At 35.5% G+C, this 13,649-nt stretch overlaps 1 protein-coding gene across 3 annotated transcripts in view; it reads right to left on the bottom strand.

The window, feature by feature from the left end:
- arhgef10la (Rho guanine nucleotide exchange factor 10 like a) overlaps positions 1-13,649 on the bottom strand; it is a 127,598-nt gene that overhangs the window by 45,159 nt on the left and 68,790 nt on the right. For all 3 annotated transcript variants that reach the window (XM_014985201.2, XM_088005775.1, XM_088005774.1), the window contains one exon: positions 9,648-9,748. In XM_014985201.2, the coding sequence (XP_014840687.2) occupies positions 9,648-9,748 (101 nt within the window). The remainder of the gene's footprint in view (positions 1-9,647; positions 9,749-13,649) is intronic.

Below are 13,649 nucleotides of genomic sequence, written 5' to 3'. Positions count from 1 at the left end.
GTCACACAGCCTAGGTGTTTATTTCACCAATTCATATTGCCCATATTAGCAACCGTAAACTTTCTATCTCTGTCATAAGCCGAATAAATAGTCGAACATTTTCAGATGTATGTCAACTATGTTGTTAGTATTTGAAAATAATCGCATAACTTTCTCATTGCTGGATATGTTAGCCTGCATTTTATCCACACTGAAAGAACGTCCCAAATTTTGTTTAATAATGTCTGCTCACTACAAAGTTTCATCCTCACATGTACTTCGCCGCTCTGCACACATTTCACTGAAGCCCCTCTTTAGTGCACATTTATCATTGTATAATTAACTCTTTTTATTTATTCATTCCACATCCCGTAAATGGCATGGAATGACATTCTGCATGAGAGTCAGAAAATTACCTGGAAGCAGGAACATTTTTGATTTACAGCAATTCTAAGCTGTGTAGTCTACGTTAAATAAATTATTTTTAAGTACAGGTGTGATGTTCCAACAGTCTCTGAGAAACCATCCGCCAAGACACAAAAAGATTTGAGGTCACATATATAAAAGGTTAGTGCATTAAGCCCTGAAACATTCTCTAGACATGTGGGCGGTCATAATCATATGCCACACAGGGTCTACATGGGTTAATTGAGGGCAAACTGCAGCAGAAGTGACACCAAGGCCAGTAGATTATTTTACCGCAGAGTAATTATCAACTTTCTTCATTAGCTTTAATAAACTTCAGTTCAGATGTACTGGCTATGTGTGTTGAGTCTGTCAGAGTACACACAAAGAGAAGCTTTGAAATAAACTCCAAATGAATATAAATAAATATTAATCTTTACTGCACTGCAAGGAGAAAGGTAAAAGTGAAATAAATGATAAACACAGACTTTAGCTGCAAAATAGTACAAGTATAAAATATGGACACCACCCACTATCTCGCAAGTGTAGGTAGGGATTTAAACATTCATTTGCAAATTCATATCTGTTAGTTATACATATAAGCATAAGAAATTAATCAAAAACTGCTGCTGGATTTATTTCTCTAAGAAGTATTTATCTTTAGGCACATCTGTTTCATAAAACTGCATTGTTCCACACTTTATGCAAGTTTAAGGTTAATGTTTTCTGGCAGCTAATTTTCCATCAACTGAACAGATACTTCATTTATTAATTTTATTTGTTGTAACAACCTAGAAACAATGCTGTGACTAATGGTTGTTGTTGGATTAATCACTGATACAGTGCATGTGCTTCTATATGTATAATTCAGTTGGCAGATATGTTATTATCCAAGCAGCCAGCCAACTTCAATGCCTCTAATTGCACAAGTCTAACTAAAAATACACACTGTGAGTTTCACTCCTTGAATGCATTAACAGATTGTCTAGTATGTCATTCTCAAGTAAAGTCTGTTTGCCAAGACTTTCATCCAGACCAGCAGCCATTAAAGAGAATATGAGGCTCGTAACAAGGTAAAAAAAATAAAAAAAGACAAAAATGTTAAACTGAATGAAAGGTTGTATAGAAAGGGAAGGCTAGATACTCTTCACTCCTCACTTATAACTGAAAAACATCTTATCTTCGTTAAAGGAACAAACCAGCATCAATATTTATTTTAATTTAAGATGTAAGCAATAAATCCATGCCTACAGTAGGCACTTAAAATGCAACGAAAGAAGGTCTGCATCTTTTCAGTGTTTTGTAGACTTCCGTACAAAATGTGAAATTTAAACTTGGTGTTTACATTATTCTGGTCAATTAGTGTAAGTGTTTCATAAATCATGATATCATGAGGATAAAAGGTTTGTGTCTTGCTTTTCAGCAGTTTTGGAAGATATGCCGTCTTAGTTGAATGACACTCTAGCATTGCATTCTTACACATTCAACACTGTAGCACACATAATTTGATCGCCAAAAAAAGCCAATCTCTAATGAACTTTTGTAAAGAAAATAAAAAATAAAAAAAATACTGAAAGATTTTTACTGTTAGACAATCAACACAGCTTCTACTCAGCTATTATTGTAACAATTTATTATTAACTTTACTTAATCCCAAGCTACACTATGAAGACACTGCACTGGTAAAGATTCTTACACCTTGACATGCTGAATGCTTGAAACTTAAAGCAAATTGGATGCTTTGACCTCCAGTCTGATTGATTTAAGTCATAATTATCTTACACTTGGGAGGCATTCAAAGCATAAAATGTACACCATGTGATGAAATGAAGGTGATACTTAAAATGAAAGAAACATCTAGCAAACCATAAATGTTATGAAGACCTACAACAAATATTTGCCCCTGTTTGTAATTCATGCTGGTAAAATCAAGCAATGATGGTACAAGTTTAAGTTTCACAGGAGGTGTGCAAAGAGGAATGCTTTGCTCTTTAAGGAAAGCATGAAGGGCAAACTAAAATTTGCTAGAACGAACATACGCCAAGAAAATTACTTCTGGAATAATGGTTTTTAGACAGATGAGTTTAAAACCTAATTATTCGGATAGCAGAATACATGACAAGTTCTTTAAGTCAGAGCAATGTTATCCTATGCTAATTGTTCAACTAACTGGAGTTAACTAACCATGAAGCCCAGCAGTTTTACTCTCACAAGTATTGCGGTTTTTGCCAATATGCTCCACTTGAATTTTTATTACAAGTCTGTTATAAACTGCTTTAGGTTTACTTTAAAGGAAATATACACAAATATTAAATACGGGAAAAAGACAAGAAAAGAAAGAGAGACAGGGATGGCAATAAGTTAAAATGGATAAAGGGCTATAGAAGAGAAAGAAGGAAAAAGGGCTAGGGTTAGGCTAAATAAAACCCATAAATAGACAAAGAAGAGAGACAGTTATGAAAGTATCTTCTATAAAACATAACACAAAGTCTATGTGTTTTTAATACCCAGATTAAAAATTCTGATTTAAAGAACAGCAAAAAAAATAAATAAATGTGACTGTGCATATCTAAGATCAACAAATATACTCTGTTAAAGATGATTGTGAAAACCATTATACTACAAATTCTGATTTTTGTATTTTAGTGAATGAAACAGTAAATAATGTTTGGTAACTAACAATTTTGTACATTCAATTTGTTCTTTTTCCATACTCATCCAGACACAGAGAATAATAGAGGTAAGTCGTATATTTTTCAAGACTGAACCTTGCCGTTTAGTGGATCAACACAGTTACAGAATATAAACATTCATTAAACCGACTTCGAGATGTTATTGTAGACAGATTTGTCAAAACCTAAACTTATGCATAATATCACCAAAAATATTTTTTTAAATTTCCATTGTTTTGGTATCACATACATTTTGTTTTTATGACTTGTTGATTTGAAGCAATAAATTTCAATTTAAAGATTCCAGAAACTAAAGCTGTAGATCTACAGACGCCCAGCATCTCTTAAAAAGGTGGTGGGAATGAACACTTACAGGGAAGACTTAGTCTCTCAGTTTTGTTATTCCAATCATGCCTTTGTTTCAAGTCTTTTGCTGATTAATTTGATTAATTTGCAGGGCATGGTGCTATATCAGCCCTGGTGACACAAAGGGCAAAGATATAGCCTAATTAAATACAGCAGCGCAATTGATATTTCTCATGGATTAATGCAAGTGTGGGATCTGTTAATTAAATCTGAGATAATGTTTACTCATCATAAACATTTCGCATGTTTGAGCACAGCGAGATACGGAGATAATCTTTGCAGTCTGACAGATTAATTTCAGAGCTAACAGAAATAATTCCAGTGGAGGAGTTTAGAGCTGACTTTCTTCTATATTTGTGTTATAGGTGTTCAAACGAACATATTTTTATGTTCCTAATAAAGTGAACAAAATAAAAAGACAAGGTTAACACATTAGGTGTGGCTCATTTTGTTTAATAGAGACAGCATGTAAATCTGTGTGTGCTGATAAATTAAATCTACTTGATCACCCATGCAGCAGGTTATTTTGTATTCCTTTTCTTCATCTTCTGTTCAGTCAACATGGCATAGGCTCACAGTGGATCGAGAAGGTGTGCCAAAATGTGTGTTAGTTCCTCTAAACCACACTCCACTCATACTGATACATAAGAGAAAAAAAAAAAACAAAAAAAAAAAAACAAGTTCTTCACTCTTAGCAATGTAACCGCAGGCAACGGCCTCCTGCTCGGTCTTTCTTCCCTACAGCGGGACTGAGGGACTGATTGCTTGTCTCAATCATCCTTTTAGTCCTACTCCCCCTGTCACCAACCACCTCTTCCTACTCTCCACATGTTCGCGCAGACACACAAAACACATAATCATGCACACCCTCAACATCCCCCTCTCCCTGCCCTCGTTCATTCTTCTCATTCTGTCTCCTGCGCCTCAGCAACAATCTCTCATGATTTGACGGGCTCTTCTTCTTCTTGTGAGAGCCATCAAAGTCTGACGCTTTAACCCTTTCTGAAAGAGCCGACTCTGAATGGTAGAAAACAATTAATTCTGCACTGAGGAAGCCCATTAATTAGGCAATGCTTTTGGCCATTTCATGAAAACCCTTCAGAAACAGCAGGGCCACTCAGATAGACTTAAAGAATGCAGTAGCACACCAGGTTTCTAATAGGCCCAGCAGGTCCTGGCAAGGAAGCACTATGGGGTAATTCTCACTTTCTATTTCAAGGCTTTATAACTACTGTGCAGGCCTTCATAAAGTGACACGTGTTGTTTACGGGAGAAGCATAACATTAGCCTTGGCTTCTATACCACATTGCGTAAATCCCCCATCCACTAACAAGGCCTGTAACAGGCCTAACTAATAATACAGAACGCATAAATGCCATTAAAAGCTAACTATATTCACAGATGTGGTAGAGAGAACTCTTCCAATGAGCGATGTAGGCTATGTTTCCTCTAATTGGAGGTAACAGGATAAACACTAGTGTGGCGATGGGTCGGGAGAAAATGAGTTTCGCGATATTTAATTACTCACTAAATCATGCATGATAACATTTGCCGCTTGTGTTGTCCAATATTCAGGGACATTCCAGAGCAAGACAGCCATTTCAGACTAAACAACACCATGGTTCGGTGAGTTTAAAATGCTGATTCAACTGTAGGTCTCCCTTTGAACAGAGGACAGACCTGCCTACGACTACAACGACGAGGGAGCCCCTGTGATGCTACACCATCCGTGAAATTAAATCAACAACTCCTTCATTGTAATTACCTTTGGTGGATTGGGAAGGCAAAGTGTTGGTGTAAAACAATTAACATGTAATTGTCATCCTGACCAGGTTGGTGGTGATATCGATTCCCAAGAGAGTCAATGAAACCCATCTTGCCACCCGCTTCTATTAGATTTGTTTTTATCTAAGTGATGGATAAAGCAGTAGTTCCTCAAAGGGCCAAAATGGAGGTTCATTCATAAACAACTGTGTGATTAATGCTTACTCATTCTGAATTTTCTACTACATTAAATTAGTTTTCTCACAATTTTTTCAAACAAGAATAATGCAGTTTAATTGATATCTGTCATGCATTAATAACATAATAAAACTGACTTTGCAAGTCATAACTATGTTACTTTGCAAAGTGAACTGATCAAAAGCTGGGAATTAATTGTTCACACAAACTATACAATATTAAGCAAAGTAATCTTTGTTCATGTTCATAAACCAATTACACTCATAATCTGTCAACAATCAAAAGAATAATTTTTTCTAAGCTTTTTATCGATACGTCTCTGACATATCAAAGGAATCAGAACATTTATGTGTAATTCTTAGAACTAGAATATATTTAAAATCAATGTCAGCAAGAGTTTATTTGAGAATCAAATATATAAACATTAAGTGTCCTCTTAAGCCTAAAGAAAATTATGTTTTAAGAGTTTAAATTTTAGATTTTAAGTTCTAGTACCGATGAGGGAGAAAATAACCTCAGAAGGGAATGATAACAAAGTTGAGACGATCAGCTTCCAGCACCAAACCTTCATGACACAATTGAAAATGAGTGCCTTAGTCTGTTGGTGAGAAATTGTTGGGTTTTGACTCCAACAGAACTCGCCCTTGCCAAAGGTCATTCTTATCAAGTACAAATTCATGACTGAGCAAAAGCTAACTGGATATCTTAAAACACAATAATATTAACAGTGCAAACAATTGAAAGAAAGGACTTTGTACAATTAGGTAATTTTATCTAAATATTTGAACCCTTTTTTACACAAAGAAAACTGTGTTTTCTGCTGCCTGATTTATGCTCAGGAAATGTTGGTAAATAACTCCAGTAACCTGTGTGTTACATAATTCTGCATAATAATTACGTTTAACTTTGAATAAATATATAAATAATGTTTATTCACATTTAAGCAGGTGGGCAATCTATGTGATATTCAATGGACACTTGAAGATTACAGAAATTAATGTGTAATGTTGTTTTTATACAATCAATATAAAGAATTACTTGGCAAAAAAAAGTTTTTTTTTTCAGTGTCATGGCTGCATAGCAATGATATGCAAGTAACTTCTACTTTCGGAAAAAAAAAAAAAAAAAAAAAAAAAACGAGTTTGTAAAAATGTGCCCAGCATCTGAGAAGTAGAACAACCAAGTCTCATGAGTCATGCAAAACAAAAAATATTCCAAATGCAGTTCTTTATGAATAAATAATATTATTCTGACATGGAAACATGAATTTAGCTAAACTCTCAGACATAAAGAGAACAATCCTTTAAAACAATGGCACAAATTTAGAGACATGCTGTCAGTCACTGACAGAAAAGATGGATTCCATCCCAGGCTCTCTGTGATTTTCTTGCCATAACTCTATGATGTTGGTGCAGTTCACTCTACTATGCTAATGCATTTTTAATGAAATCTTGTATTTATTGTTGTTGTAGTAGAGGACAGGATTCACTTGCTCTGGCTAAATGTGTCAACCTCATATGTGTCAATGGAAAACACACACATGCAATAAATAAAAAAAATTGTAGCAAAAGTTATCAGAAAACTCTCAAATGGATTGAGTGCCATGTTGGGAAACCACTGGTTTAGAAAAAGCACTGGAAGAACACAAGCAATAGGATTTCATGATAAATGCAGACAGCCGCTTAAAACAAAGTGAATAAATATGATAGAAAAGAGCTGCATTTACATTTTATTAGCATTTTATCCAATGTGCTGACTGCCAGTGTGTTTTCCACAACCAAAAAAATGCAATAAAGAAATAAAATTCGATCCATGTTTGTTATTCTCTGCTGAAGTGAACACCAAATAAACTTTGCTTACTGAATTAATTCAGACTCACTGAGTTGAAAGGCAAATTTTACATCATATTTTTTCTTTCTTTCTTCCCATGCAAATTTGTGTTTACCTTTTATGGTCTACCCCCAAAAATATTGATATAACACATGTTTCTTATTAGAGATAGATAAGGATAATTTGCTGCATCTTGCCTTGAATATCACTAGTGTCCACACAGCTGCCAAATGGGAGGAAGCTGCATGCAGTAACTATGCAGCTTTCCTCATCAGTACGCCTGCTGTGTTGCTGATAAAGGTGTGAGGAACAGGGAAAGGCTGGCGATGCTGCGCTTCACTGCAGCCTCAGCCTCCTATGCTCCTCAACTGACGTCTTTGATGTCACTCTGTCAAGCGCAATTGGAGTGTCTACAGATACGCCACATGCCCCATACACCTCTATACCCCAAACTGTGACAGGTGGGCCTGCAGTACAGTCAAGGAATCTGGTGTGTGTGTTATATATTTATTGTTACATAGACCTTTCAAATACTCTTAAAACAAACCGCCAGGAAAATCTCTGCTAAGCACAACACCTTTTAGACGTACGGTTGACCTGTTATCCCAACTAGTTTGGCACAGTCATTGAGAAGACTGGAAAGCACTTTGCTTATGAATGTAGCATGTTACTTCCTTTAAAAAAAAATTGTTTCAAACAAATTAACTGGAAAAGACGCATGCCAGGAGGATTAAATTAGATTGAATGCTGCTTTATCGTATATTTTATTCAGAGATTACTAGCTTGTCCAACAATTGTACTCAAGTAAGAGCAGTATTTCTCCAATGTATTGCTATTCATGTAGAAGTAAGACTAAACAAAAGTAGTGAGTAGTAACTGTTTGATCATAACATCTTTTTTCATTCAAACGAATCATTTGAGAACACAATGTAATCAAACAGATAAAAATATAAAGCTATGTTTAAATTGTGATACTTTAGAGATTGAGAAAAAATGTCAAAACTAATATCATCATTACAAAAAAACAACTAATTCAGATCAAAGAACTCACTACCCACCTCTTCTCCTGCTACCAACTAAACCAGTCTAGAAAGTAAAAACAGTCAGGTAAAAAGTGAAAAAAAGAATTGACACTGTAAACTACATACAAAAAGTAGAAATTCAGAATAAATACAGGCATCTTTCAATAGACTTACATAGAAACTGTTTTATGTTTTTAGCAGCAAAGCTACATCCAATTTCAATATACGCAACCTGCTAATAATCCAAGTAACCTGTTTGGTATTAAATCCTAAAAAGAACGTATGCATATAATTAGTCTAAGATGATTAGCTGTTCTTTCATGCAATAATGCTTTCATATAGCAACTCACAACAAGCAGAAGCTCTTTAAAACTGAGAACCTCAGCTGCATGGTTAATTTATGCATTGCTGAACAAGAGAATCAAATGAGCAGAAATAAGTTTGAGAGAATTTAAATATGCATTGCTAACATATGCTAAAGCATAGTTGACATAATAAGTATGTGAAGAAGGGACAGAGGGGCAAAGTACATCAAATATGCATGCAGCAATAGACAAACGTACAGAAATGTAGTGCTGTCTATAATACCTGTACTACATGTACCATCTGTTTGTAACAACTGGATCACAGTAAACATTAATGAACTCCTGATGAGCACGTTGTGAACTGCATGGTCAGACTTGTTTCAGCGAGGTAAAGGGTTAGAGGACAGAGGTTAGGAAGAGATAAAAAATGAAACAGGTCTTGTGGTCCCTGCTGAGACAGGTCTGGGGATATGCTTGTTGTTATTTTGCCAGTGGTGAAGGTTGACCGCTGACAGGTCTCCATAACAAAATGTTCAGAAAGGAATTTCAAAACAAGGCTCACCAGCGAACACGGAGAAATGCAGAAGTGCAAAAGCTTCTAACAGTACAACTTTTTCAGTATCTTTAAATCCTTTTGTTCTTTAGTGGAATTTGGCTTCATAATAAGTTTTTTTTTTTTCTATTTAAAAAATTCCACATGGAGATTTGGAAAATAAATAATTAATAATGTTATCTATTTTTTAGTTTTCCTCAGTACATAACCTTTCAGTGACCTAGTTAGTAAGGTTTTTATTTTATCCCTGATTACATAAATTGCAACAGCAGTTGTGCACTTCACTAACATGGTGTGAAGAAAACAGTGATAATGTATCCAAGCATTTGTTGAACACACTGTCGGTGCTTTCATTGCATTGCATCATCCTATTTAAGAAGAAATGACACAGTGATCTTCTTGGTGAGTGTGTTGATGTGGATGTGTGTGTGTGTGTGTGTGTGTGTGTGTGTGTGTGTGTGTGTGTGTGTGTGTGTGTGTGTGTGTGTGTGTGTGTGTGTGTGTGTGTGTGTGTGTGTGTGTGTGAGTCTGTAAGTATCTCATGTGTGCTTACTTAGTGCAATCTTGGCCAAGTGCAGTCGGTTGACCCAGGAGATCTTACTAAGAGGGTTGGGGGTGTTGAAGACCACCATGAAACTAACTGGACGGCCAGACCTAAAGAAAAAATACACATGCACAGACAAACACAGACAAATAGATCAATATACAACTACAGTTACAATGGGTTAACTTATGTTGAATTCTATATATACTTTATTTCAAGGTTTACCTTAACCAAAAATCAGAAAAGTACAGAATTAGATCTTGATGTGACTTTAATAAGCTAAATCCAAAGACAACGAATCAGAGAAAAGAAGACTTGAGTGGAGCAGACAGTGTTTCATTTCATGGAAATTTAAGTTTAATACAGTAAGATTTTATGTCAGAGCAGCTTTTTCCTTGAAGAACTACAGTCATTCACCTCAGTGTATGCTTTCAGCCTCCACATAAATATTCAAAGCGTGCTCTGATGATCGCATAGCCTGGTCACAGTAAATCGCTTATAGGTGGGCACAAGCACTCAAAGAAGGAAAAAAAAAAAAGCCACTAATGTGTGGGCTTTGCTGGCACAACCAGTGGCAGGCTCTGATCAGTTACAGCCTTTTGGAGCCAAATCAAGCTTTGGCACAGTTGGAGACCAGAGCTCAGATGTGTGAAAGAAAGAACAAAAGCAGAACTAAAGAATTTCAAAATGATAGAGACTCCACAACTAATGAAGTCTTTGAAATGAACCTCACCAAAGCACATTTACATACATTTACAATTAAATGTGATTGTTATACCTAGAAAGTCATTTTGCTCAAATCTTTTGAATTGGGATTTTCATAAGCAAAAGTTACTTTTAACCTTACAGAGACTTTCACAGAGTTTAAACAAAAGACAAGAGCATAAACACTGAAAACATAATTGGGAATGAATGAGTTTATTGTCCTGTGATACGATACATGAATAAATAAACATTTACTGTGAAACTGGGTCACTATTGGAATCCATTACACATTTTCTGAATTAAAAATAACTGCATTTTCCAACCCTCACAAGAGGTTGAAGCCAGAGTGGAGGAGACTGAATCCTAATAAAACACATAGGGTTCAATTTTTTTTCAACTCAATGTCAACGTGTCCTTGAGGATGAATCAAAACATCCCTGCTACGCATGCTCAAATAATTAGTGAGTTGTCCAAAATTTAAAAATTATTCAAATGACACAGATTGCAATTATATGAAAGATGGACAATTTAATGTTTTAGGAGAAGAACAAACATTATGTAATGCTTTAAAACATGCAACAAAAAACTCAGATAAGGGTGTGGGTGATATGTTCGTGTATCCCATTTGCCATATTTTTGATTAAGGTGCCTTTCAAGCTTGTAGGCAGCGAGAATTTGATATTCAGAACACATTGTTTTAAGGAATGATTACACACCATCTTGATAAATCTTGATCTAATATAGTCATTGATTTTATTTGAGAAAAAGTTTTAAATTTACTGAAGAAATTCATATTGTGTCATACACAATTTAAATTTGTATTGTTCACAGCCATTTACCATTGTTAAATGGTTTTTTTTAAATAGCCCTTTGTTTTTGCATAACTTTACATTTGTTTGCTCAGGGCCTTTTAGCATATCAAAACCCTACATTAGTAAAACTATTTGAATTTTGCCCCAGTCACTGCAAGGTAATTTAGATGTGAAATATGTGGTAAACAAACACATTTATTTTAAAAAAAGGGATGATAATATGGTTTTGCTTTGCAGCTACAAAACAAAAGAAATGATACAATGAAGACAAATGAGCCATAGAAAAACAGCAGGTTATTCATATCTGAATCTGAACAAGGTGTCAAACAATGACTTGCAACTCAAACTACCCAACTACAGCAGCAGAGAGCAGGTGAAGGGTGATCTTCACAGCTCCACTCTGAAGTCTAACTATCCATTGGCCATCAGCAAGAAAATGTAATTATATCAGTAGCAAAATGGCTGGAAAATTATAATTAGTGTTTAGGTGTTGTTAATGTCTTCAAATAAGACATTAAGCTCTTGATATTTTCAAATTTTCTCCCAACTTTAAACATTTTTCTAACTCCAAAATATAGTAGGCCTTCTGGGAGAAAACCTGGAACACACAGTTATGAATGTCAGCATATGTTGATTCTAAGAAAAGTAATAAAAATATCTACAAACTTTACTCTTTTATCTATGCATATTACTCTCACAAATAACAGAAAGGATGTTGACACAACTTTGTGTGTCTTGGGAGCAGTGATGGTTGTTTCTTCTTACAACTGCTGGCTGTAAGGACCATGATGCTCCTTTGTGCATTTAAAATGCAACAGGTCATTCGTTCTGCAATAGCGTAATGCATGGGGTGAGTAAATTTTTAAAAAACTTTCTTTAATGTGTCAGTCATTCTAATTACAATTATTATTATTAATATTATTATTATTATTGATAGTAGTGATGGTTTTGAGTAATTTATATATAAACATATATATATTCACAACTATTAAGAACTATGGAACAGTTTTTTACCATTTCTCTATCTCACCTTCTCACTCAAAAAATACTCAAAGGGTTAAAATAGAGAGTATTATCTTAAATAGTGTATAATAAACTTACTACCTTCATATCAGAATAATTGATTTTCTTTATTTCTTCTAATTGTTCACTTTCACAGGCTTTATTACCAGGCTGTAGTGAGACATCTTGCTTACTTTTTTGTTGGTGAGTCACCAATCAATCAATCAATCAATCAATCAATCAATCAATCAATCAATCAATCAATCAATCAATCAAATTTTATTTGTATAGCACATCTCAGCTGCAAGGCATTTCAAGGTGCTTTACATAATTAAAAAAAAAATAAGAACAGCATGTGACATTGAATAAACAGTAAGAAAGAGAGAGATTTTGCAAAAAAAGAAAAAGATTAAAAAAAGATTTAAAAAAGATAAAAACATATTTTTGTTACGGAATTTAAGCGCCTGTCGTCGCCGGACTCCGCCGTCCGTTTAACACGGGTATTATCCAGGCCCCGTCGCCTGACAGGACGGAATTTGCAGATTTTTAGTCAAAACGCCACTTAACAAGGATTCTCACACCTCAGAGTTTTCTGACACCAGTTACTACTAGCTCCTTGATTTTCACTACATTGATCTGGAGGTGGTTCTACTGGTACCAGTCCACATATCCTGTGTCCACTCTGCATTGCAAATCATCCTCACTATGAACTATGGCATAATCATCTGAAGATGGTGAGTCTGTAGTATTGGGGGTAGAACTCTGCAAGGACCCACTCTGCAAACCAACATATTGAACACACTGTTCTGCACCCTGGTACTTTGGGACACCAGTGAGGCAGCTTAGTATCCACTGACACAGATTATGTTTCATTCTTTAGGAAAATGTACCTGTTTTTCAGTGCAGGAGAGGCATCATCCACTCCATTGTCAGACTGGCAGACAAACTGGTGGATGTTTTTGCTGTGATACCACAAAGAAGGTCTTTCATAGCTCCAGGCTCATATTACACTTGTTCCATAATGCCACAAAGTTGGTCTGTACAGCACCTCAGGACACTATGCATTTTCCATCTGGACCTGCAGTTTCTCACACCTTGATCTTTACAGCTTGTACCTCATACGTAGAGCTGAGAGGGAGCGGTTGTGGAGTGGGGCTCTGTGTTTTGGAGATGTAGCGTTTGAAGCAGAGAGAGTTGTGGGTGACTAAGAGCTGAAAGGTGTGAAAGGTAAAGCAGACAGATACTGAAAAGGCAGGGATGGCTGGACTGGAGGATGGGTAGTTTTCTGATTAAACCCTTTGAAGAACTGATTCAGATCATTCACCCATCTTTCATAACACATGGACATAGAGTTGGTTTGGTATGAAATCAATTTCTGGCTCAACTAATCCCCATTCATTGCTTCATCTTAACAACTAGCATCGTCCCCTTACCAGTGCAACCTTGGTAGCTAAGTGTCCAGAGTGTCCCCATCTGTCTTACACAAACACAG

This window comes from Poecilia mexicana, unplaced genomic scaffold (genome assembly GCF_051168715.1).
Source record: "Poecilia mexicana isolate PSO_F unplaced genomic scaffold, ASM5116871v1 scaffold_5, whole genome shotgun sequence".
NCBI lineage: Eukaryota > Metazoa > Chordata > Actinopteri > Cyprinodontiformes > Poeciliidae > Poecilia > Poecilia mexicana.
Note: the sequence above shows the minus strand (reverse complement) of the source record. Positions and strands in the feature narration are given on the sequence as shown.